At 35.6% G+C, this 24,835-nt stretch overlaps 7 protein-coding genes and 1 long non-coding RNA gene across 18 annotated transcripts in view; 3 read left to right on the forward strand and 5 right to left on the reverse strand.

The window, feature by feature from the left end:
- Positions 1-13,037, reverse strand: part of LOC129796626 (low-density lipoprotein receptor) — a 70,812-nt gene extending 57,775 nt beyond the window's left edge. For 3 of the 9 annotated variants that reach the window (XM_055838787.1, XM_055838732.1, XM_055838824.1), the window contains exons 1-2: positions 12,306-12,995; positions 10,179-10,307 (exon numbers count right to left, since the gene is read on the reverse strand). In XM_055838787.1, the coding sequence (XP_055694762.1) occupies positions 10,179-10,307; positions 12,306-12,480 (304 nt within the window). In that variant the 5' untranslated portion in view covers positions 12,481-12,995. Of the gene's footprint in view, positions 1-10,178; positions 10,308-12,305 lie in introns of all 9 variants that reach the window. The other 6 variants (XM_055838762.1, XM_055838770.1, XM_055838833.1 and 3 more) reach the window with 4 other exon arrangements.
- Positions 1-22,114, reverse strand: part of LOC129796907 (uncharacterized) — an 83,774-nt gene extending 61,660 nt beyond the window's left edge. The window contains exon 1 of the long non-coding RNA XR_008751286.1: positions 22,055-22,114. This is a non-coding gene — a long non-coding RNA (uncharacterized LOC129796907). The remainder of the gene's footprint in view (positions 1-22,054) is intronic.
- On the forward strand, positions 170-2,947 carry LOC129796872 (trypsin delta-like). Its single transcript, XM_055838994.1, has 6 exons — positions 170-245; positions 317-522; positions 1,261-1,592; positions 1,761-1,801; positions 1,968-1,987; positions 2,063-2,947. Exons 1-6 carry the CDS (start codon positions 197-199, stop codon positions 2,195-2,197), a joined length of 783 nt encoding a protein of 260 aa, XP_055694969.1. The 5' UTR covers positions 170-196; the 3' UTR covers positions 2,198-2,947.
- Positions 4,759-7,112, forward strand: LOC129796871 (trypsin delta-like). Of its 2 annotated transcripts, XM_055838993.1 has the most exons (5): positions 4,759-4,833; positions 5,071-5,282; positions 5,628-5,965; positions 6,088-6,148; positions 6,563-7,112. In XM_055838993.1, the coding sequence occupies exons 1-5, from the start codon at positions 4,782-4,784 to the stop codon at positions 6,695-6,697; spliced, it is 798 nt and encodes a 265-aa protein (XP_055694968.1). In that variant the 5' UTR covers positions 4,759-4,781; the 3' UTR covers positions 6,698-7,112. The 2 variants fall into 2 exon arrangements, with proteins under 2 accessions (XP_055694968.1, XP_055694967.1); XM_055838992.1 differs by lacking the exon at positions 6,563-7,112 and having other exon boundaries at positions 6,088-6,334.
- LOC129796827 (isocitrate dehydrogenase [NAD] subunit gamma, mitochondrial) lies at positions 13,581-22,096 on the reverse strand. Of its 2 annotated transcripts, none has more exons than XM_055838932.1 (6): positions 21,905-22,096; positions 21,769-21,825; positions 21,598-21,701; positions 18,590-19,452; positions 18,394-18,469; positions 13,581-13,808 (listed from the first exon to the last, which is right to left on the reverse strand). In XM_055838932.1, coding segments are annotated over exons 1-6 (1,158 nt in total). In that variant the 5' UTR covers positions 21,962-22,096; the 3' UTR covers positions 13,581-13,807. The 2 variants fall into 2 exon arrangements, with proteins under 2 accessions (XP_055694907.1, XP_055694906.1); XM_055838931.1 differs by having other exon boundaries at positions 13,791-17,777; positions 21,905-22,081.
- Positions 19,560-20,443, reverse strand: LOC129796880 (protein dj-1beta-like). Its single transcript, XM_055839007.1, has 2 exons — positions 20,157-20,443; positions 19,560-20,074 (listed from the first exon to the last, which is right to left on the reverse strand). The coding sequence occupies exons 1-2, from the start codon at positions 20,322-20,324 to the stop codon at positions 19,604-19,606; spliced, it is 639 nt and encodes a 212-aa protein (XP_055694982.1). The 5' UTR covers positions 20,325-20,443; the 3' UTR covers positions 19,560-19,603.
- LOC129796838 (N-glycosylase/DNA lyase) lies at positions 22,114-23,394 on the forward strand. The gene is made up of 2 exons (XM_055838954.1): positions 22,114-22,305; positions 22,374-23,394. Exons 1-2 carry the CDS (start codon positions 22,220-22,222, stop codon positions 23,344-23,346), a joined length of 1,059 nt encoding a protein of 352 aa, XP_055694929.1. The 5' UTR covers positions 22,114-22,219; the 3' UTR covers positions 23,347-23,394.
- A 59-nt stretch (positions 23,395-23,453) lies between these two features.
- Positions 23,454-24,803, reverse strand: LOC129787864 (odorant receptor 13a-like). The gene is made up of 3 exons (XM_055824112.1): positions 24,500-24,803; positions 23,835-24,439; positions 23,454-23,771 (listed from the first exon to the last, which is right to left on the reverse strand). Exons 1-3 carry the CDS (start codon positions 24,801-24,803, stop codon positions 23,454-23,456), a joined length of 1,227 nt encoding a protein of 408 aa, XP_055680087.1.
- Positions 24,804-24,835: the final 32 nt, after the last annotated feature.

Genomic DNA, 24,835 nt, shown 5'->3' on the forward strand with positions numbered 1-24,835 from the left:
AGGGTGATTTAGTATACCCATTTATCCTTCTTGCCTAAAAATAAAAAAGTCGTCATAGTCCGGAGATTGGTTTTCAAAGAAAACGCACCTTTGCTTAAGAAATTATGAGCTGTGAGATAACATGGTATGAAACTCTATAAAAGACGTAGCTCCACATGGGAATGATGGTTATTTGTACAGAGTCACTCACAGAACTATGAAACTTGTAGTTTTACTTCTTCTTAGTGGTTTTCTAGCGATTGATGGTGAGTTTGGAGTTTGATGTGTATATGTACAGAGAAATACCCTCAAAGTCACTTTTCTCGTCTTTCTACAGGGCGCTTCACCCATCTAAGGGGTCGGAATCCCGCAAAGCCCCCAGGTAGTTTAATTGTGGGTGGAGAAGATGCCGCCCCCGGTCAATTCCCATGGATTGGAGCACTTCAGTATGATGGATTTGGACAATTTTGCGGTGGGTCCGTCATTTCGGACCATTGGTTCCTCACCGCTGCTCATTGCCCCGAGGGACTCAGCGCAACTTACGTAAACATTCTTGATATTTTTCATAAAACAAAACCATCCCTTAACTTCCCAAACCCAGCACAAAAGTGAAGTAAAGTAAAAGTTTATACGACGTATAGAGATAAAATCTCTGTCTTGATTGAACTCAAAGTGATTTTCCAGATAGCACGAGTAGCATGGCGATTTAAAATCGTGAAATAGAAATGAAAATGTGTTTTGTGATTTAAATTTCATACAAAAAGGATTAAAACTCCATTCATTACGATAGGATTTATTCGTGTACTTCTTAAAAATTGATTAATCAAGTTCAATAAGTATCTACCTAGGTATATTGAGTTTGTTTTAGTGATGGTGAAATCGGAATTGCGTGGTTATTTAAACTCAGGAAAGACATTTTTCCTAAATATTATAGTCTCGCAATATTTTTGACCTTCACCACAAACTGAATTCTAGAAAAGGAATAAACTTCCAAAAGCTCTGGCGTTTGGAAAGAAACAGAAAAGTTTATCCCTCAAAGTTATAGAGATGCAAAAGAAAACCATAATTGATAATAGATCTATGTTCCAATGATTTTCTCCGTGATATCAAATGTTTCGACATTTGATTATTGAAGGTCTTTCGAACCAATTTATCCATGGTATTTTGTTGATAAAAATATTAGGACTTAAAGAGTATTGGAATGTATTTTGTGAAAATTGTATTGCCTAATTTTCTCAAGCTTTCCTTATCTAATTTAATTTTTTTTTTCATACAAAACAGATGTCCATAAGGGTTGGAAGTCGTTACCATGACACTGGTGGTCAAGAATATCGCCTCATTAGGTACATCATGCATCCTGAATACTATGTTGCGAGTATGTATGACTTTGACGTTGCTGTGTGCGAAATACAAGGTATCATCGGAGGACCCAACATCAGACCCGTACCTCTAGCAAGTGTTGAGCCCTTACCCCCTCAGCGACTATTCGTAGCAGGATGGGGTGCACTGGAATGGCAGGGACCAGGTCCACATATCCTCCAGTTTGTCCGAGTTCCCGTCGTTGATCGGCAGGTGTGTGCAGATGGGGGCTACTATGAGTACATCCGTGACAAGTAAGTAAACCCTCATCTATCACACTCTCGAGATTCCTTGAGCCGACGAAAAAATATCATTTAAATAGATGTAGGAGAGAAAATGCCAATTTATCATGATGCCCTGCCATTCGATAAATTTCCACACACACACACACTCACTCACACCTTTCTCATATCTTTTTGCAGTATGTTCTGTGCTGGAGAATACGGACGTGATTCCTGCCAAGGTACGTTATTCAATGCGACAATTCTTTTTCAACACACATTGCGACGATGACAGATAATTCATAGCCATTCCACGTTCACCACGCTCTTCATAATCCCCTCAAACACATTTATCTAACACACATCTCCCTCTTTCTCTCTTCTTTTTCAATGGGGCGCTCCTTGCAGGTGACAGCGGTGGGCCATTGGTATGAATTTATTGCAATCGCTATGTGACATTTTTAATTGATTCCAATGCCCTAAATGTTTTTATTTTTTTGCAGACTGACACCAACAACATTCAGGTGGGCATCGTAAGCTGGGGCAATGGATGTGCATGGGACGGATGGCCGGGTGTAAACACCAACATCGCGTACCCAGGTGTGCGAGATTTCATCAGGAATCACACAGGAGTCTAAAACACATCGAACTGTTCTGTGTGATGTTGCATCGCATCATTATCTCCATATACTTCAAACAAAAATTGTTAAAACACATTTCACTTTACACCCCTCCACATCACTCTTTCTACTCCTTCAGCACTTAATTTTGTCCTTTTTTTGCACAATAAAGCAAAGAGCTTTTTAATGCAATGTGGGCAGAGTCAATATTGCATATAGGGAAAAAGAACTTTTACGGAGCATGAAGAAAATATATATGTTCCTATGTACATTATATATATATATATATGTATATATAGAAATTGAGTGAGATTTTTTTTTATTATCTTGAAACAATTCTTATGTGAAGACCTCCACATTATGAAGATCCCATTTATAGATAATTTAATTGATTTTATAAAGAGGGACTATATACATCTACTGTAAATGAAGCAACGTTTGCTTAAATCTAACATGTACTATACACAAATTCTTTACCCCTTGGCATAGTAACTGGAAATTAAATGAGGAAGCCATTAGGGAATGAAGTTATAAAAGGGATGAATACTCGAGGAATCAAGAATTTTCACACAAAAAAAAAGACGGAAGCAAAATGGAATCAATTAAATAAGAAGCCACAAAGGCATGGAGAAGATTAATTTTATCTAAAATTAGACGAGTTTCTATAAATTTCTTATATAGGTACATACATATATACCTATCTACATAATTTTATTTGTAATTTTTAAACCAAATAAAAAAAAGATTTTGAAACAAAAAATATAAAAATATGTCTTTATTAGATTTTCCTCAAAGAAATGTTTGACAAATCTAACAGTGTAAAATTTGTATACATATTCTTTAAAGCCTTAAGATGAATATATACATTATTCGAAACGTCGCTGAATGCAGAAAAGTTGCGTTTTTCTTGCCCCTTTCCCACCGCTTTTTCGACTAATATCCCTCTAATTTCCTTAAATCAAAAATATAAAACTTCCATTTAGTTTAGTCTTTTTTCGTTCCAATATTCCTTACGCCGTTTCGTCATTTTCCATCCACTCATTTACTCTCCCCTCTCCTGGATACTTTACAACAATACCTACCTACTATATAGGATTGTTCTGAATTAATTTGAGAGGACGCACACATACGGTTGAGGTGAAAGATTATGTTGCATGTAATTAGCGTGAATAAGAGGGGGTGAAAATTTTAAATTTTACACACCACAAGTGTAATTATAGGAGCACGATGAAAATGGCAAAAGAATCCAATTAAAATCCAATTAAATAAATTGGCCACCCCAAATGTGGAGTTTGAATAATTTAATTGCATTTCACAATGCTCAAATTCCTAATTATGGTTATTCCATTTGGTGGTAGAAATGCTCTCTCTCTCTCTCTCTCTGGTTTGACATAGTGAGAATCCCAGAGCTTCAACATTTTGAGCAAATATAGAGGTACCTACATCGTTGAATATCTCAGGAAATATCACTCCATTATCATACCCTTTCCCATTTTCTCCATTTTGAAATCCTAATGTAGTTATACATAATTATCATACATCTCACCAATCTCCACGTTTCCTTTCTCGCTTTTCTTTTTCTTGTTATTTTTTTTAATAAATAATTAAAGACAATTTTCTTGAGTACTTGTCTGTAAAAAATATTTTACATTATGTAATGAAATGTAAGAATTAAAAGTTTTTTTTAGCAACAAAAACAACATAGATGATTCGCAAGGAATATAAGAGAGAAATTTACAAGATTTTTTTTTGTTATGTTTCCATTTTCATAGTCTCTTTCATGCACTATTCTGTACAATAAATAATATTGTGGTAAATAACAGAAAATATGATTTGGTACAAAACTTATTTTTTCTGTGACCTATCCCATCTGCGGTAAATAATTTAATTCTTTCCCATCAAATACGCCGGTAGTCATACAAAAGCATTTTTCGCTCTACCGTGAGCCTACAGTTATGTGTATAAAATCAATAATGATGCTTACAGGGTGTGTTCGTTCAGGTGCGTACATAAAAGTTTCAAACAAAAAATAAATGCGAAAAAGAAGTTGTTGCAAGATGAAAACCTATTGCAATAAAGATCGATGATACCTTGTGGCGCTAAATTTTTAAAATTGACTCAAAGAAAAACCTTATTGAATCTCTTTAAATCTCGTCATGAATCATTGGTTAAGGAAACAATTTAAAAATTAAATTTGACTGAAAGTGAAATTCTCAATACATGTATTAATGTTTTCCCCTTTCTCAGAACAATTTAATTGCTCAAAAGAAGCATTCAAACAATTAAATGAAATCACTTTTGTTGAAAATAGTCGGAAATGGGTCATATTTTCAACTAAATCTCCTGTATCATTGTGCGGCAAGTAAAATGGTATTAAACGTCACTATCAATCTGGGAAAGTTCGCGCTGTGCAATTATTACTGATACATTGGAAGTTCCAGAAATTCTCAATTAAGAGTTTCCCATCTTTGCCGGTAATAAATTTTAAGCTCATTTAAGCTGTATTTGCGATTACAGAGTTTTCTTCGTGATATAAATTGGAGAAATTTGTAATGATGCCGATCAGTTTACATTTAACCACTCAACCACCCTAATTAGTCAAATGAAGGCATTCGCGCTCCTTCTCTTTTCCGCTATCCTCGTGTCTATTCAAGGTTTGTTGGGACCTACTTTTTTCATCCCCTCTTAAATTACTTGCAGACAATTTTTCTCCATAGAAACTATCATTAATCTTTAGTGTTGCAAACCATTTTCTTTCGAAGATTCTATCGCTATTACTCTGTGTGAGAAGAGTAGCTCTGTATTGCTCTTTGTACAAATTTTCCCGCAAATATATTTTCTCCATTTTAGCTTTTCTATTTTCTTCGTTTGTGCCTTTTCTTTTCCGGCAGGATACCAAAATAGCCTTCTGCATAGGCGAACAATTCTTCGGCCACCACTTGATAAATTCATTGTTGGCGGTCAGGATGCCCAAGTTGGACAATTTCCATACATGGGAGCCCTCTCAATGGATGGTCGTGGCCAATTCTGTGGCAGTTCTGTGATTTCTGATACGTGGTTACTCACAGCAGGGCATTGCGTTGAATTTTTAATCCCCGAAATTGTAAGTTAAATATTTTATTATTGAAATCTTTTAAGGGCCCTATGGACATGAAGTTCGCGGCCGTAAAATAATAAAATAAAAAAAAATCTTTTAAGAAATTAGACAAGTTATATTTGTAAATTAAGTAAAATTTTTGAAATAATCTCTCAAGTAAGCGTGATAATGAACTTTTGAAAGAAATATGTACTTAATTAATTAGCCATGAAAGTATAAGATTAAGATAAAGTTCTTACCATCAACAACATAGGTACATGAAGCGCGGTTTAGTAGAGGATGAATTCCAAAAGTATAAAGTTAATCCGTCAAAAACAATGGTATCTAATCTTATGAATTTTGCCACCATAGCTTTTCGTTCGCCTTGGCAGCCGCTACCGCAACAGTGGTGGTCAAGAGCATCGCATGATTCGCTATGTGATTCACCCGGACTACGACATTGCTACATTTATGGACTACGATGTTGCTGTTTGCGAAATGGTCGGTCCTATGGCGGGACCCAATATTCGTCCCATCCCCATAACCCCCATTGAGCCTCGTGCTCCAGCCCGAACCTACGTCAGCGGATGGGGCCACACCCAGCATCAGGGACTTCCGTCAGATATTCTGCAGTATGTGGGAGTCCCTGTTGTGGACCGTGACGTGTGCATTGACAACTATTCGGAAAATCCAGCAAATATAACCGACAGGTAATAAATGAAATTTATCACCCACCTCCCCATCGCAATTTGCGCTCGCTGCATTTCAATTTGATAAGTCCATCCCTTATTCAGTGAGACTTATAATACATTTTCATTTAATAATTTTGCAGCATGATCTGTGCAGGCGAGGCAGGACGAGATGCATGCCAGATGGATAGCGGTGGACCTTTGGTATGGTTGAATACGAATAGTTACCACACAAATAGTTCCATGAATTCTTTTTTGTCCTTTCCTGTTCTTCAAAGTGAAAATTTGTGTTTTGATTCTGTGCAACTGGGTGCAAGATTGCATGGGGAAATACGAGCTTTTATACGTAAATAAGGACAAACAATTCTCTTTTACCCACAGTCATATCTTTAGAAATCACACAGAGAAATTACTGAAAAGAATTCTCAGAATTTTGTCCCCAACAGACTGTTCAAGAAAATTAACATAAAGGAAAGGCTAAACAATGTGCTATGAGCAAAAAATCCATAAAAGAAAATATTTTTTGAGCGATGCGTTTAAATTCATGGATAAATAAACATTACTAAATATGTTGTAATAAGTATAAAATTAAATGTTTTGCATTGCCTCTCTTTTCAGACTGATCTCAACAACTACTTGGTTGGTGTGGTGAGCTGGGGTAATGGTTGTGCCTGGGATGGCTTCCCGGGTGTTTACGCCAACCTTGCCCATCCCAGCATAAGGGATTTTATTCGTATGCACACACAAATATAATTCCACATTGCAAAAACGTTAACAGAGTGCACACACAAAAAATATGGAGAACCATGTAGTTGCAGCATAAAAAACATAAATTCATTCTCGTAATGATGGGGATGATTTTCAACTGAATGAATTGCTGTGGCGTTGTGACGATATGTTGTGAGTGTGTGTTCATTCATGGAAGCTACAAAAATACTAGAAACCATAACTGAATTGTTCGTTGTAAATAAAATGAGAAAAAAATACATGTAAAGCATAGGAAAAAACCAACAATGTGAGCTTTGAATATTTTTTTTTCCAATATCCTCTTGTCGAAAAAAAATCCCACCATCCATTTCTTCCTATTTTCATTTTCGAGGACGAATCCCCTTTATGATCTCAACATACAAAAAGAATTAGTAATGAAGCTCGTGGCAAAACTTTCAGATTAGACAATGGTAAACAGATTACTGTGCTTGGTTTAACTTTAGCCAAAAGAGATTACCCACCCACATGTATATATACATGGAAAATCACCCAACGTCAAACCGCGAATAAAAAGACGCACATGCCTCACTCCCTAATCCAACATTTATTTTCCAATAAGCCATAGAGGATGTTTTTTTTTGTACCCAAAATGATGAAGAAAGTTCGCAACTTGGTAAAAAAAGGATTGACGCATCTTCGCAATAAACAAGAGAAGAAGAAAAAACACAGAAAGGACCTGAATGACTATCCTATAGAGCATTTTTTTTTTCTTATAAAGACAATTTCTTAAATCTCCCCTTAGTCAGTTTCGAAGAAAATCCACTCGAGTGCCCTCTTCCTTATCAATCCTTCACCATGTAACGTGACAATGATGTCACCCTTCTCCAAGTTAACATTAAAGCGTATATATATACTGAGGAATGCAAGAAAGTCACGGGAAATTTATTATCTATTCACGAATGCAATAAACAATGCGTGACAAACATGCTTCAAGCATTTGCCAAGGGAACTTTTGCTACAGAAGCATTTTGCTACACAGAAAAAGGAAGAAAAAGCCCCATCAACTGAGAGAGAACGTTAAACGAAAGAAATGTATGTAATCCCGCTAGGAAAATTCCAAGAATTTATGGGGGATTGATAGAAAATACATTTTGTTACATACATACATATGTATATACTATAGTTCTGACAATAGAAAGTACATTTCGTTAAAATGTTTCCCATTGACCAATGACAAATGATTGCTTACTTCTCATTCATAAATTGCTAGATCATAAAAATGGTGCTCAAAGTTATGAATAGAATATCGAGTTTGTAGCATTTCCAACATTATTATAACCCTTAGCCAACGTCAATGAGGAAAACTGCTTCATAAACTTTTTACTTCTAACTTATATTTTTTTCACAATGTTCTTTGCCGGCGAATTGAAAAAAAATATTTCAATTTGACTATATACTTCTTGAGAGAAAAATACATCCCTATTAGGACAGCGTACAAACATCCAAAGAAGCTTTGAGCTTTACGTATTATATACGTACTTCCACCCTCTGATATCCATGGGAAAATATGGAAAGAAGATTATTTATACACATCCCCGATCTGGTACTAATGTCAATATTATTCTGGTTTACAGGGTTTACATAAATCAATATTTTTATCCGTATATCTCTCTTTCACGACCATACACCAGGATAATACTCAATGGGCGATTTGAGCCACAAATTGCGGATATGCTCCCACTCTCATGTTAGCCACTCTGTGCTGAGCTGACTGTGCGGTGAGGGGAGCTTTCAAAATTGTGCTCTGGATAATTATTTAAACCAGGTTAAATAAAACTCCATGATAGAGTTGAGTAGGTGGCCAAAGGGTTGGTTTACTTATTATTGTAGTACGGGTGAAAAGTAAATAATTTAGGGGAAGGTATCTTAAGCTTCAATTTCTCCATCATGCTGTGTGGTCTTTAATTTACACAGGTAAAAGCGCCAGTACTCACAACTTATTGCTTATAAAAGAAATTTCAGGTGGATTTGTATATTTTCTACATCCAAAATATGTATATGCTGCATGCATAAATTACTTTCAGTTCCTAAAGATTCTCCTTGCATTCACACCTTGAAAGGACCGAAGAAAGTAAAGAAAAATGTTAAATACAGAATGTTGCACATTTTACGCATTTTGTGCATAACTTTTATCCTCTTCTTAAGTTTTTTTCTCTTTCAAACCCATGAGAATATTTTCACTTTTTGGACACGAGGAAGCTTTAGTAAAAGCTCACAAGCACTTCGCACGAGATAATTTAATGTATGTATTTAATAATTATAATTAAGCAATTGTATTTTACAATAAAATATTACAGATAAGAAAATGATTTTTTATAAACACTTCTTTGCTTCTTTTTAACATTTTATATATTTCTTCTCCTGCTAATAGTGATTAATTAGTCAATTTGTAGTATTTTGTCGACATTTTTCTTTCATCTCGTGCTTTGACGTGGAAATCAGCATCAAAAATAAAAATGTGTCATACAGAGGAAAAATACTCTCCAGAAAGATTCTTGTTGTGGTTATAATTTGAAAAACAAAACTCGTATTGTCAATAAACACACAAAATTTATTCATCACGAGTCATCATTAAATTGAATCTCAAACCTCTCTTTTGCGACGCTGCTGTCGATATCAATGGACGATTTATTGAATTAAAAGGCCAGAGGCATTGGGGAAGAAAATCAAAGAATTTTATATGAATCTATTGCTTGGGGGCTTTTATATTTAGGGGAACTTCCTATTGATGTCTGGGAACTTTTATCTTTGGCCCCACTACATCATTTCCTGAATTTCTATATGAAAATTCATAAACTATGGTTTGAGGTAAAAAATATGATGGAAGAAAGGATGAGAAATTTAAAAAAAAGATTGTGTTTTTTTATTTATTTGATTAATAATTAATAAAATAAAACCAATTTAAAATGTTTTACCTCACGCAGTCTAAATTTGTGCTTTTAGTAATAAAGCTTTCATTAAAAACTTATAAGTCTTTTTATAAGTTTCTGAAACAATTTAAGTATAATCACTATAATAAACAGAATAATAAAATTAATTAATTACCCCAAATTAGCCCAATATTATGTACATAGTATATAATAATAATTTAAAATGTTAATATCTCAAGACAAAATTATATTTTTGCGTCAAGTATTCCTAAATTTTGACTTCCAAAATTCACATTCGAAATTAAGTATTTGTTTGCAAATTTTGGAGGGAAAGAAAATTAATATGTATTAAATAAATTTATAGAAAATGTTTGTTTATGAGACAGGGAGTAAAAAAATGTTCTATTCACGTTGACCGTAATAGATTCTATTACAATCCCTCAAAATCAAATCAACATTTTTCTTTTTGAAAAATTCTTTACAGAGACGAAATTGATTTGTTCCTCAAAAAGAAGAATTTACAATAAACATCCCCTTTTTGGGTGGAATATATCATACTTTAGTGTGAAGTTAAATTTAATATAAAATTTATTTACCTGTAATACTGCATTCCTCCGGCAATTCATCCTTGCCATCTGGACAGTCATTTTCGCCATCACAGACGAAACTCATATGGATGCAGGAACCATCTGTGCACTGAAACTGCCGATGTGTGCATTCTAAATCTGCAAAATTGAACAAAAAAAAGGCGAAGGATGAGAACCAGCTTGTGGTAGCAACACGCAGTAGAAAAAAAATCCCTCATTATAATTTCAAAAAAGGGGACAACTTTTTTTTGGGTGTGGGAGACAAACTACCAATTTGTCCCATGTTAATACAACTGTCGCTATTAATCACTGGGCAATTCCAAAAATCCCTGTGGCTGTGCTGCTCTCACTTTCTGTGTGGATGCTGAGTATGTTCTTTGATTTCTTTTCGTTTATTTCATTTATTATGCTTTTTATGGTGTTTTTTGTTGTTGGAAACTTAACTAAATTTATGATATCAAAGGTGATATTAATTTGAGGTTCATTCTGTGTGATATGCTTAAAAAGTAATAGAGATTTCAAGGTGTGTTCTTTTTGTGGATAATTTTTCTTCTTATTGCTTTATTTTTAAAGAATTTTCTTTTTTTTTTAAGGAACATGCTTAATAGGCTTATCAAGGAAATTTCAATGCTCCTTTTTTTTTATTTTTTATTTAAAACATTTAGATAACGAGAATACGGAATTGGCCGTTTGCCCTGGATCTGTCACACCTGGATTCCCAAAATTAGAGGCTCATGTTAATTTTATGTGCTGATTTTAAAGTCTAAAGCTCCCCCATAGGCCACACCACGACGCATAACAACCCCATGTCAATCCCCCATCATCTACTCTACTCCATATTCATACACATAGTCCTCAAAGGGGTATTTTGAGAGGATTCTTTTTTGCTTCTGTGAATTATTAACCAAAGCTCAATTTAAAAAAAATTTGATTGGCAAACCCCATGGCATGTGTGTTGATTTTTGAGCCGGGAATATCAATTAACATCATTGAGCATTAAATTTCATAAATAAATCACCACTGCTCGCGACTGTGTGCATATTATGGAGTGGATGGTTTATTGGAGTGCCGCACAATTTAATTTTAATGGGAGATATTGACCTAATATTGACACTCTGAGGGCTGGACTAGAGATTTATTGTGTGTCACACTCCGTCTTTCAATTCGACGCACTTTTTAATGTTACAATAGGCCATCAATAGATTTATATACGCACGCAGCAGCGGCCATAATGCAAAGAAAATTTTGAACAGAGTGGGATTTAAAAAAAATGATAGAAGAGCATTTAAAGGGCCCAGCATCCTATCTTATACGTTTTTTTTAATATTACAAGGTTTTAAAGAAATGTCTCTTCTAAAAGGGCACGTGAAAATATTTTAAATGTTGAGGAAGAACATCTCAGATCAAAAGAAGCAAGACTAATTTTCATTTAAAAAAAGGTACCTCTAACAATAAAGTATTAAAAAATTTAGTTTTAATAAATATTGGGGCGATTCTGATAAAAATCTTTTCTTTTTTCTAACAACCTAAAAGTTGTAAGATTTTGACACTTGATATTTTGTTTTTTAATCGTTTCATTGTAGTTTTATAAATGAAATGAATTTATTGTTCCAGAGAACAGCCAGAAAGATCTTTACAAGGAGTCCTGGAAATTTTTTTTCCTTCAAAAAACGATTAAAGAAATAAAATGTCAAAATCTTGTAAGATTTTTCCCAGAATAGCTACCAAAATTTTATAACTGATGAGTTGCAAGAAAAGAAAAGATTTTTATCAGAATCTACCCCATCATTCTACAACTCAATTAATTTAATCTTTCTCACTGAAACAAAAGGTGCCAAAAGGTGAAAAGGGAGGAATTGGGAATGGGTCCATTTTGCTAGAGGGCCAGGTCTTTGTGATCTTCCCAGAATGGGAGGGAAGGACAATCCTTTAAATTATTTTCCCGCCACAAATAAAAATCCAAAACACTACACTCAGTTCTTGTTTTGATCAGTTGCTCTCTTGTAAAAAATAAATAAGAGGAGTGCAAAGACATTGCACGCTGATGCAAAAGTGCAGAGACAATGCGAACGCGGGGATTACGTAAAAAAATGATTTCTCGTGAGATTTTGAGTGGGAAATCACGTGAAGACTCACTAGATTTGTTGAGCGTAGCGTGCAGAGTAGGCGGGAGGAGTCTGGCGTGATCTGTGGCTGTTGTGTCACTGCCTGAGTCATCGGCCAGGCTGGGTACTTTTGGAACAATGTGCCCGCCAAAGGCGAAACTGATGAGAAGGAACCACGTGAGGGTCCTGGAAAGCCAAATGCACATTCTTCGCTCCCTGGATTCTGGGATTATTCGGGAATATGCTGTGATGCTGCCGGAATGCCTTGTAGACAACGATGTATCCCCTTTTTTTTTTTCTTAAAGCGCAACACAACACTCACACGCACACACGTCTTGGATTTTTAATTTATCACCAATTTGTACAACCATCAAACGACGCAACAATCACGAAAAAAAGTAAATCACTGCCAATTGAGACAGGGCGCGCGCGACTACGAAGGGCACCTCCAACCAGAAATAGCTGCCCCTTTACGTCTCTTCTACCTTTCCGGACACACACCACGCGAGGTTAAGCAATTTTTTGGGACTTGTACACTCTGGGAAGCACCCCTATTGCTGCCGAAACACAAAATAAGTGACCACCTGAGTCGCTGGTCGCTTGTGAACACCTCGCGGACGCAATCTCGTGGTCAGGAATTATCTCCAGACACCTGAGAGCACGTCGTTTTTCCCGTCTCGCCGTACGATCGCACCTTTTTCCTTCAACTTTGCAAGGAGAACCAACAAAAAAATTATCGTACGATATCCAGCTGATGCTCACAATCTCCATCTCATTCCAACCAATGACCGCCGTGGTATTGCTGACTCTTTTCCCAAAAAAAAACATCCGCGAATACCACCGAAGTGCACCTCGGTGTATTGACCCAGCGCAGAATCTTCGCACTTTATCGTCACTTCAGCATCCGCCGATTTTCTCTACACACATCTTTTTAGGCGCCAATTTTTCCCGCGTCTTTTTTGTAGGAATTCATTTTGTTGGATTTGTTGTGAAAAGAAAAAAAAAAACAACCGGAAATGGCTCTTTAGAGCAAAAATCTTTATCGCGTATTTTGTCGGAAGTAGCAGATTATTTCCCAATATCTTGATGGGAAGTAACCATAAATTAAATGTGAAAGAGCGGAAATGGAAAGATTTTGTTACAAGAAAAATTTGGGATTGAAAAAAAAATGTCTCAACTTCCTTTTTATTCAAAAGGAAATTAAATTATTAAATGAATCTCACGTGAATATCTCAGCAAAATATTTTTATTTTTCCCAGAAATTCTTAACCTTGATATATTTGCGACGGTGATAAGAAAAAGACAATTTCATGTTTTAAACACTCATTTTTATTTTTCCATGAACAGGTTCAAAAGTAACAAACAAGATTGAAATTTTAATGATTTGGTGTTTTTTTCTTCTTCTTCTTTGGGAGGAAAATCACCCTACGTTGTACTTTTTTTTCACTTAAAACAGATTCAATTTATATTATTGGCATATTTACTTAAATTAATACTTTGAAAACAATCCATTTCGTAAAATGTGGAAGGAAATCTGTGGAAGAATTAACAAAATAAAATTATTTTCTCTATCAATGAAAAATTGGAGATAGAAAATATAGCTTGCAAAAAAATGTAATTGAGAGAGAGAGCCTTGTGTGAAAATAAATATTTAATTTTGCATTAAAAGTCTCTGCGCTAGAGAGATAATTAACTGAGAAGATGCAAGAAATTGTGAATGAATTTTGTTGATGCATTTAATTTGCAAAGAAAAAGGCTAATACAGCTAAAAGAATTTGCAAAATTTCAGCACGGAGAATATAATGAAAGAAAAATGAGAATTTCGAGGTAAAAAATTGAATAAAATGTATGAAATGAAGAAAAATGCATGATGAAATTTCTATTTGTGCACACTATTCCAGACAACTTTCTTCTTTTTGCCAAAAAAAAAAGAGAAGAAAAATCAGCATAAAATCTCCTGTCGTATTTATAAATATATAAAACATTCAGCGCGCATAAATTCAATTATATGTTGAGATATGAAAATTTGCTAAAATTTCTCGATGATATTTTTTGTTGCAGAGTGCATTCCCTCAACCCCCTACAAAGTGAAAAATTTCTTTTTTGATCAGCATGAAACTATGGGAGCAATTTTGGACAAAATAAAAGACAAAATATTTTGAAAATACAAAATATTTTGACATTAAATGTAATTTTGCACAAAATATTTCTCTAAAACTTTTGTCAATCTCTCCACAAAAGAAATTTTTGCAATTTTAGGTACAATAAAAGGTGAAATATTTTGAAAAACTGAAAAATTTTGACGTTTAATGCAATTTTAGACAAAAGACAAAAGATTTTTTGTGTCAATCTTTTGACAATCTTGTGAGAACGTCTCCACAAAAGATTTTTACAGGAGAATTGTAATTTTGCACAAAATATTTTGTACATTACACAAGAAATATTTTGTGTTTTACAAGCATCTCGTCGAGGTGCTTTTATAAAATCAAAATCTTTTGTCAAACTGGTGTTTATGCGTTGCATTTTTTAGAAGTTTTCTATCATGTTTCTCGAAATAGCAATGGATAATAATGCAATTTCGGTTAATTGTGAAGCTTTGTGCAAAGGAAATTTGTAGAATGATATGAAATTCAGCCAATTTAGCTGTGTCCATTTTCCCTTCTCGCGGTGTTGGGCAAAAATGTTATGGAGAATTTCTGTGTCTTTCCAGCAAAAATTTGGGAGATCGCTGTCAAGTTCTAACCCTATATAATCAGGATTTTGGGTCAGAGATCCCTTCCCTATGTTCCCGATGCGAGTTTTTATGTGCAAAAACGAAATATGTAGGGCTAATTATGGCAATAAATATGAGTCAATCAATTCATGTAAAACAATCATATTAGAGTGACTCATTAACATTTTCTTGGTGTTATGAAAATCGAACTGATGAGCTAAAAGCCAGATGGTTTTTTGGTCTTCCCAACATCCTTGGGGTACCTAATAGACTACACGCATGCTTGATTTGAATTTCCCTAAAAATTGATTCAGTTCAGATTGTTCAATTGCCCCAAACGTAAACATAACCTAATAGGAATGTTATCTTCTTCTTATTTTTTTCCATCTGTAAACTCTCCACTCGAAAGAAAAACACGTCACAAAAGGCGACAAAATATAACAAAAGTCTCCCAAAAGATATTTTATTCAAAATTGCTCTTCATAAAATGTCTTTTGTAGACTTCACAAAAGACAAAATATATTTTATTTTGTCCAAAATTGCTCCCTATGTTGTGATAAGTGAACATAACGACAATAATATCAATCAGTTCGACCTTTTATTGGTAAATTTTATTGAATTTTATTTTATTGGCAGACTGCATAATATTGAATGGAAATTGAAGAGATTTGCAATGAAATTGAAATGAAAAAATGGTCAAAATGTACTGGTAAGCTGACCAAGCTTACGAGAGCTGTGTTTCTTTCAGTGTACCAATTTTGTGAGAGCAAACTAGAACGCAAATTAATTTAAATACGCGCAAAGTCGGGAAAAGTAGAAAAGTCATACCCTAAGAAATCTTTAGAAGGCTATATCTCGAGAACGGATCCATAGATTTTCATAAATTTTTTTTTGTTTGAAAGGTCTTGAAGTCAGCTATAACATATCGAAAAATGAAAAAAATTTATGTCGCCATTTTCGAAAAATTCGAGTTCGAAATTTTCGAAAACTTTGTTTTCGATTTTAGCGCCTCTTGCGATCATTTCTCGAAGTTGCAATGTTCTAGACATTTGTAGGGTTTCTCGAAACCTTTCATTTGCGCTTTAGTTGATCAAGATCGGACTTGTAGAACCCGAGATATGACATGCCAACTTTGGAAGGCTATATCTCGAGAACGGATCCATAGATTTTCTTCATTTTTGGTATGAAGCTAGATAATATGGTCAGCTACAACATATCAAAAAATGAAAAAAATTTATGTCGCCGTTTTCGAAATATTCATCGAAAACTCATCGAAAATTTTGTTTTTGATTTTTGGCCCCCTAGCGGTCACTTTTGAAACTTCGGATGTTCTAGAGAGTTGTAGGGTTTATTGAGATCTTTCATTTGAGCCCGGGTTGATCGAAATCGGTCAAGCCGTTTTCGAGTTATGGTCGATTTTCGATGAAAAATTGTGGCGGCCATATTGGCTAAACGGCTTGACCGATTTTCGAAAATGAGGTATCGTTGGAAAGCTCTTGATGGCCCCTACAACATATCAAAATTTCAGCCCTCTAACTATAATAGCGGCTGAGATATAGCGAAAACAAAATTTTGAGGTTATTCAAAATGGCGGACGCGGGGGTGGGGGGTAAAATTTGACGTCATAATCTGACGTCTTCCAGTCGACTTTTAAACTTTGCCGTTTACCGCAAGTCTCTATCTATTACCGTTCTCTTGCAATTTAGCTCTGAACTCCGGACGGACGGACGGACGGCCGGCCGGCCGGAAAAAAAAATTTTTGGCGCATACGTTTTTTGGAATGTGGGGACCCTAATTCGTGCTCATCCCAAGTTTGAGCCCGATCTGACGACTTTCGATTTTGCTCGGTACACAAAAGCTGTGTCTGAAAGAAACACAGCTAAAATGAATTTGAAAGGAAAATTGTATGTAATTGAGGTGATGTAACTGTATAAGAGGCATTCAATTCAATTTATGTTCAAAAAAAACCCAATTAAAACTTCAATAAATAACTATAGATAAAAAAAAATAAAAACATTTTTCTTGTAAATAAATATTTTTGTAAAATTAAATCTTTTCTTTTCTCTTCTTACAAATAATTAGTTATTAGATTTTTGGTATTCTGGGAAAAATCTTATGAGATTTTAATATTTTATTTCTTTATTTAATCGTGTATTTGAAGGAAAATTTTACTTTTCAATGGCTTTTTAAAGATCTTTCCTATCTATTTTCTATATCAAAAAATTCTTTCTTTTTCTTGTAGAAAACGACAATAAAAAGATTTAAAAACTTTAAAGTTATTAGAAAAGAAAAGTTTTTTTTTATCAGAATCGACCCCAATATTTGTATCTCTTAAAACTTTCAATATAGGTAAGACTTTATATGGCTGTATAGTAAAGTATATTTTTACGTGAATTGAATACCCCTTTTATTGACAAAAGACCATTACAAATTTCTAAATAAAGTTACATGCAGTATGCAAGTGTAAAGGCAAAAACAATAGGAAAAATTGTGTTAAATATCAATTAAGGACTTTTTTTTTTATCTAAAGAAACACTAAAAAAGAAAACAATTTTAAAACATGACAAATTCTACAATCCATACCTTTTTTCTCATCTTGTTCATTACTTTGTAATTTTTTTATTTTCCGATAAATTTTGAATTTTTGCAATTTAAATTCAATTTTATTTGCCTAGTTTTGAATGAATTTAAATATTACAAAAACATCTTTTTTATATAATTTAGATTTGCTTATCAATTTCTTCATTTTTTTTTTCTTCTGCCTAATTAGTATAATCAACGCCGACGGGCCTGTGTGGAGAGAAAAGAAGAGAGAACAGAAAAGAGAAAGATGGATAAGATTAATTGGGAATGACCAAATATATACATAAGAGATATTTTATCAACAAGGGATATAATGGAAAAGAAATTGTCTGTTAGTTACCAAAAAAAAAAACAAAACATATTGGTTACATTAATTAATTTTAAAAGGGACATATGCCATAAGCAAGCACACAAATAGGACTGTCCCATAGAGATGTTTGTGAAACATTTTCGGGGGAGTTTTTCATTAATAAAAAAAAAACTCACGCACAAACACATAACAAGGAGATAAGATGTGCACGAGATTGGTGTGGATGCTTGAGCCAAATTCCTTTTATATTCCTTCCCTATGTATGAATGACTCCTAACATACATTACACGCAATCCCTTTTCTTGCCGCCCTCCGAACTTTGTCCCCATTGAGCATTTGACTCCTCAAAAGGACCTTCTTGAGCGCTTATCACACATCCCCCCGTATAAATGGGATGCAACCGTTAAAATAAATTACCCTCCCACACTTTAAGAAGATTCTTAATGAAATGCAACAACCAACCCCTCAGAAACCCCTAAAAGAGTTATCTTTGATGGTTAAATTAATACATACCAGTGGGTAACCTTTGTTGAGAGATACTTGATAACATTCTCAACAATTTCTGTGCTACTGCTGCTTCCACCAATGTCTGAAAAAAAAAAAGATTTTCTTACAATCTTTCAAATCCCTCAGAAAAGGATCATTTTCTTAAATTAATGCGTGATTACATATCCTCCATGGAAATGAGAAAGAAAAAGAAAAATCTAACCTGCTGTACGAATATTATCTTCGACGATTGTTTTATAAATTGCCTCAGAAATTATTGTAGCATGATGCTTGTGGCCCAAATGGTTGAGCATATCAACAGCAGCATTGAGCATTGCCACGGGATTCGCGATATTCTTCCCTGCAATGGCGGTTCCAGTGTTTCGGGTGCCAGGTTCAAAAATTGCATAATGATCACCGTAGTTCTTTCCCGACAGGAGTCCTGCACCCCCAATTAATCCACAGATGACATTCGTTATGATTGTTCCATAGAGATTCGTTGTGTTCATTACGTCAAATTGATAGGGATTCGATACAAGTTGCATGCAACAGTTATCAATGATCATATCATTGTGCTCAATCTCTGGGTACTCATTTGCCAGTTCTCGCGACACCTGGAGGAATAGCCCATCGGAGAGCTTCATGATGTTAGCCTTGTGGATTGTTGTCACCTTCTTTCGGCCATGCTGCCGGGCATACTCGAAGGCATAGCGCGCCACACGCTCAGAATTCTCCCTCGTAACGACCTTCATGCTCTCCACGACCCCAGGAACGCTCTCATGTTCCAACATGGCATACTCACCCTCTGTGTTTTGGCGTACAATTAAAATATCAATGGGCTTCTGGTGGCGGGTCACCACACCCGGGTACGTTCGACAATTCATTACATTAACAAAGAGATCGAGTTCATTCCTTAGGGCCACATTGCGCGAGATTACGCCGGCTTCCTCACTCTTTGTCTCAATATTGCCCTTAATTGCGACACCGTTGCGCTTAATGGACGTAATGGCATAGTCTAGGTCATCATTCCCATCTTCCGTGCCTGCGATGTCGATCACCTCGAAATCCACCGGAACCCCAGCGTAGCTACAACCAAAATCATAAAACATTTTTAAATATGACAAATTAAATTATTTTATTAGTAGAAAAATCTTTAATTTGATTATTTATTAAAAGATTTTAAACAACAACCATTGATGCAAATTTTATATTTTCAAATAATCAGGCTCTTATTAAATTAAAGTAGCATTCCTTTGGAAACAGCTCCAGCTTCCTCAGCCCCAACGAGATTCTCTGCAATTTTGAGAGCAAATGCAAAAGCAGTTCCGGGTCCACGGCTCGTGATGAGTTGTCCATCCTGAACAACTGCCTTATCATTGACATAGGTGTAAGATGATCCCTTGAACTGCTCCTGAACACTAGGGTATGACGTGATGGACTTCCCCGTGCCAATTGAATGTGCAAGAAGAGCTGTAGGAGCAGCACAAATGGCAGCAATTAGCTTATTATTGCTCTCTTGGCGCTTTAGCAATTCTCCAACTTCCTTGGACTCAGCCATGGCTTTTGCACCACCCAGACCCCCTGGAAGGATGATGGCATCGTATTCCTGCTTTGCTGCATCACTGAGGGAGACATCGGGGACAATGACAACATCACGGGAGCACTTTATTGGACTCGTGGTGCCCAATCCACCGACTGTTACGTTAATCTATAGTGCAGAGAATCCCTCAAATAAGTCAGAAATGCCCGATTTGAAGGTCATTCAAATACAAACTCATAAGATGTTTTACCTTGGCACGCCGGAGAACATCCACAGAAATTACAAATTCCATCTCCTCAGATCCAGGAGCAAGGATAACAAGAGCACTTTTGGACATTTTTCTCAAACTTGTGTGAAATTGACCGGAAAACAAAGATTTTGTGATGACTCTAAGCCGACTTTTGACAATATTAATCATTACGTAAGGCTTTAACTTTGTTTGATATTAGTTGGTGTTCCACTTCGTGGTTTATACCGAGTATTGTAACGGTGGGCTAAATCGACCACCTCAGATTGCGCTTAAACTTGGTATGAGAACATTTCAGACGTCCCACATTCAATGTTCGATCCGGCCGGCCGGGCGTTTAAAATTTGCCTTATATCTCAAGAACTGTAAGACATAGAGACTTTCGGTTTGAAGTTTTATATAGAAATGTAGGTGTAAAATTTTATTTTTTCTCATTTTCAAAATTCAAGATGGCTGCCGTCCTCCATTTTGAAACAATGGCAACCACTATCTCTTATAGCTAGAGGTTTGAAATTTTAGTATGTTGTAAAGCTCAGTGAAACGTTTTCATCGATAATTTATACTTGAAAATCGATCAAGCCGTTTAGCAAATATGGCGGCCTAATGCAAAAAGTAGTTTTTTCGATGTAGCTTGAGAACGGCTTTACCGATTTTAATCTTCTTGGCATCAAATGAAAGGTTTCAAGAAACCCTACAAATGTCTAGAACATTTCAAGTGCCAAAACATCCGCAAGCGCTAAAATCGAAAACAAAAATTGCCTAACTTTAAGGGGCAGTATCTCCGAATCCCCATTATGCATTTCTTTTAAATTTTGATATCAATCAGTCTTAATCAATTAAGACTGTTTTAGATCTTTATTACTTATCTTTATCAAATGCTTCAGAATTATTATCTATTCACTAAGAGAATTCTCCACATCAGAAAACCCTTGAGATTACACGAAAATGATAAGAAAGTGTTGAACAAGAGTGCTTTCTTAACTATCTTTCTACATCATGCAACGAAATTGTGCAGTTTATTGCATTATTTTTTAAAGAACATGGAGAATAATAAAATTTTTTGAATTTCCTCAAAGAGAAGGGCAAAAATGAATGACGTCATGGAATTTCGAATGCATTTTTAAAAAAAATGTGAAAAACCTTGAGAGTTCTCAAAGATATGCAGAACAATTAAGCGAAATAATGTTGTTTTCATGATTTTCTCAATGGACGCAATCGATTACGCGATTCATTGAGAAAATTGCGAGGAAATTCTGAATGGTGGGAAATATAATTCTGGCATATTTTTTGCATTGAAAGTACATAATGCATTCTTATTAAAATATTTATAAAAACTTATTACTTTTAATTTTCTTTAAATTCTGTGTTTTGGTTTAAAAAATTTAAAAGGAAATATCGTAGTAGGCCATGTAGGTCATGTAAAAGAAAAGGTAACTTGGATTACCTGAAGATATCGCGAACATAGTTCATCAATTCGGGTCCAATTCCTCCTCCCGGCAGCATTGTCACTGCATGTCGTCCTCCGTACTGAGCATTTGGGATTTTGGTCTGTAAAATATCCAGCAGAGAGTGTCAGAACACCATTCGCTCTCCTGGTCGGGCAGGGCATACTCACAATCTTCTTCTGCAAAGGACTTTTCTGAATTTCAGCCGATGCAGCCATGGCATATGTCTGAAAAGCCAAGGAAAATTCATGATTAGCAAAAATTACATAATCCGCTCATGTCAAGGACTTTCCACGCAATATTTACCCTGCTCAGAGCTGGGGCCACAACATTCTGGGTCAACTTCACGAGTCTTAAGGCCATTTCGGGGGATACACGTGCGAATTACTCGGAAATTCACGTGAAAACTGCAGCAGCAGAAATTGCAAAAAAACCAAAACACTCCGACTTCACTACACAGAAAATAAAAGTTCGTAACATTGTTCGTCAAATTTCGTGAAAGGTTCGTAACTCCAATGCTACGATTGTGAGATTTTGAATTTTATCAAACCGTCTCAAATATAATCTCTGACAAAATTATTCATTTATTTTTGCAATAAATACTCATTGTTTAGCATTTTAATGTTTTTGAAAATGTGGAGGGAAGTTCCATGTACAAGATTACAATTGCAGCTCAAAGCAACACTTACGGGAGGACAGAGTTTTAGGTAAATAAAAAGTCACTCGTTAAGCTAACCTCAAAGTTTACTCATTTCTTATTCCTTTTTGTACATAGATGGAAAATCCTGGAAAATGACGAATACCTGGGAGTGATGGGAAACATTCTATGGCTCCTGAGGCAGACAGATACCCATCTACAGTACAAAATCCTCGGAGAATCTCCCTACACAAATTTTCAGCGAATGAAAATCCCACAACCCCCGGAAGGATTTCCAGGTAGCAAAGATTTGCTCTATCCAGTTGAGTACTACGAAGATCTACTAGCCATGTATTTCAGACTTGATGTAGACTTGGATGCACTCTATGAAAACTGGTGCAAAGCACATAATCATTTTAAGACAACAGCAAGTCACTTCCATGGGATTCGTGTCCTCAATCAGGATCCCGTGGAAAATCTCTTCTCATTCATCTGCAGCCAGAACAATCACATCTCCAGGATATCATCTATGGTGGAGAAACTCTGCACAAAGTATGGAAAGAAAATTTGCGATTACGAAGGAAGTGCTTTTCATGCCTTTCCCGACGTTGAATCCCTGGCACAGAAGAATATTGAATCGGATTTGAGGAGTAATGGATTTGGCTACAGAGCTAAATATTTCCAGAAATCCGCCCAACAGATTGTCCAGAAGGGTGGATTGATATGGTTTGGGAAGCTCGAAAAGATGGACTACAAGGATGCACGTGCAGAGTTGATGAGTCTCACGGGGATTGGACCCAAAGTAGCTGATTGCATTTGCCTGATGTCCCTCAATCATTTGGAAGCAATTCCCGTGGATACGCACGTGTATCAAATAGCTGGGGCACACTACTTGAAGAAGCTACCCAAGAATAAGTCCGTTACAGCTAAAATTTATTTGGAAATTGGTGATGAGTTCAGGAGGATCTATGGCCAAGAAGCTGGTTGGGCTCAAACGGTACTCTTCTGTTCGGATCTGAGGCAATTTAAGCCAGAAAATGCTCAAAAGAGAAAAATTACAAGCAAAAATGATGAAGATTCTCTTCCAAAAAGTTCCAAATCCTCTTCATAATTAATTCCCTAAATGTTTAAGAGAAAAAATATAATTTTTTACAATAAATTTCTTTCTTTTTTTTTAATTTTCATGAGATCACAATCATTTATAAAAGAAAATTAATCCTATTCCTCATAAATTGTTTGAAGCAATGTGAAGTAGGAAACTGCAGAACTGAGAGCTTTTGCAAAGCTCTCAATGGAAATGTAGTAGAACTTAGCAGCTGTGACCCCCACAGGACGATGAGATCGCAAAATAATTAGAATAATTTCCTTTTTAATGTTGTTCGGTGCCGCAAACCATTCCCACTCGTAGGCTGCCAGTGAGACATCATGGGAGGATGTTGTGAGGTACGAACCGAACCATGAGAACATGAAAAGCTGGCAGTATAGGCAGATGCAGTAGGTCATTAGAATGGAGAAGTCGTAGGGAGTTTTTAGAAGCTGAAAAAATAAGATTTTTCTTTAGAACATTCTTTCTCTTGCTGGGGGCGCAGAGATCGTTACAATTGTAAGCTGAAATCCAACGATGCAGAACATAAAGGTACTACTCATGTACTGAGCTAGCATCATTAGATTCAGAATTTCCTCCAGGCGATGGGAGAAGCCAATGAATTGATTGTGTCGTCTGATGATTTCTTTTAATTTTCTAATCATTTCTTGAGCTTTCTGTTCTGTCCATGATTGCAGACTGTTCACAACGTCATCATCAACGTTGGATGATGCTAGTTCAATGTGAATAGTACGGAGGCATTGGGCGAGGATTTTGAACAAATCTCCACAGAAGTTCATCAGGCAAATACTCAGTGTATCGAAACCCATGAGAATAGCCAACGTTATCATTTCCCCAAAGAAAACTCCAGCGTAGATCGTTGAAAAGTCAATGATTTTTCTTCTTATTTCAAATGGGAAGGATATTTTTATTGGATTTGGGAGTTCAGCAAGAGAGATTGATTGTTTTTCCACGTAGGAAGCAATAATTTGCGTTATAAGTGGATTTAGCATGAAATTAGCGGCCAATGAAAGGTAAGTATAGGCAAAACCTCTTGAAAGAACATCTACACGCTTCATTGAAGCACATTTAATTCTTTGAATCTCATCAGTGATTTCCACTGAAAATGGTAGAGAAAAAAAATCCTCAATTGCTCTGGAAAATTATTCCTCATACCTACTTCCTTGCCACGTTTCCCTCATGTCGTTGAAGAGCGTCCGAAGTTTATCCCTATTCCTGTAGACAATAATCATTTTGGTCAAGGTGAGAAGATTGGTAAGTGCTTCAGAAATGCAACCGGACACTTTAAGCATATCATTCCTCTCCTGATAAATAAAGTACAATTCAGGCAACATTACAAAGGTGAAGGCAAGGGAAAAGCTCATGAAACACTTGAACTTTTGCACTGATTTCACGGTATTCCCTTCAAACCAAAATCCTGACCAAATTAGAAGCTTCTTGCTTGTCCCACAGAAACCTTCCATGTTCCTTACAAAAGAAATATTCTAGATTAATT

The sequence above is a fragment of the Lutzomyia longipalpis genome, chromosome 1 (genome assembly GCF_024334085.1).
Source record: "Lutzomyia longipalpis isolate SR_M1_2022 chromosome 1, ASM2433408v1".
Classification (NCBI taxonomy): domain Eukaryota; kingdom Metazoa; phylum Arthropoda; class Insecta; order Diptera; family Psychodidae; genus Lutzomyia; species Lutzomyia longipalpis.

Coding starts and splice junctions, on each gene's coding strand:
- LOC129796872 (XM_055838994.1), top strand. CDS start 197: ATGAAACTTGTAGTTTTACTTCTTCTTAGTGGTTTTCTAGCGATTGAT. Junction 246..316: donor TGGTTTTCTAGCGATTGATG/GTGAGTTTGGAG, acceptor GTCTTTCTACAG/GGCGCTTCACCCATCTAAGG. Junction 523..1,260: donor AGGGACTCAGCGCAACTTAC/GTAAACATTCTT, acceptor CATACAAAACAG/ATGTCCATAAGGGTTGGAAG.
- LOC129796871 (XM_055838992.1), top strand. CDS start 4,782: ATGAAGGCATTCGCGCTCCTTCTCTTTTCCGCTATCCTCGTGTCTATT. Junction 5,283..5,627: donor AATTTTTAATCCCCGAAATT/GTAAGTTAAATA, acceptor TTGCCACCATAG/CTTTTCGTTCGCCTTGGCAG. Junction 5,966..6,087: donor CCAGCAAATATAACCGACAG/GTAATAAATGAA, acceptor ATAATTTTGCAG/CATGATCTGTGCAGGCGAGG.
- LOC129796880 (XM_055839007.1), bottom strand. CDS start 20,324: ATGATTAATATTGTCAAAAGTCGGCTTAGAGTCATCACAAAATCTTTG. Junction 20,075..20,156: donor ATGTTCTCCGGCGTGCCAAG/GTAAAACATCTT, acceptor TCTGCACTATAG/ATTAACGTAACAGTCGGTGG.
- LOC129796827 (XM_055838931.1), bottom strand. CDS start 21,961: ATGGCCTTAAGACTCGTGAAGTTGACCCAGAATGTTGTGGCCCCAGCT. Junction 21,702..21,768: donor GTCCTTTGCAGAAGAAGATT/GTGAGTATGCCC, acceptor GATATTTTACAG/ACCAAAATCCCAAATGCTCA. Junction 18,470..18,589: donor AGATAATATTCGTACAGCAG/GTTAGATTTTTC, acceptor TTTTTTTTTCAG/ACATTGGTGGAAGCAGCAGT.
- LOC129796838 (XM_055838954.1), top strand. CDS start 22,220: ATGTTTTTGAAAATGTGGAGGGAAGTTCCATGTACAAGATTACAATTG. Junction 22,306..22,373: donor ACGGGAGGACAGAGTTTTAG/GTAAATAAAAAG, acceptor TTTTGTACATAG/ATGGAAAATCCTGGAAAATG.
- LOC129787864 (XM_055824112.1), bottom strand. CDS start 24,803: ATGGAAGGTTTCTGTGGGACAAGCAAGAAGCTTCTAATTTGGTCAGGA. Junction 24,440..24,499: donor GAGGGAAACGTGGCAAGGAA/GTAGGTATGAGG, acceptor TACCATTTTCAG/TGGAAATCACTGATGAGATT. Junction 23,772..23,834: donor TTGGATTTCAGCTTACAATT/GTAACGATCTCT, acceptor TTATTTTTTCAG/CTTCTAAAAACTCCCTACGA.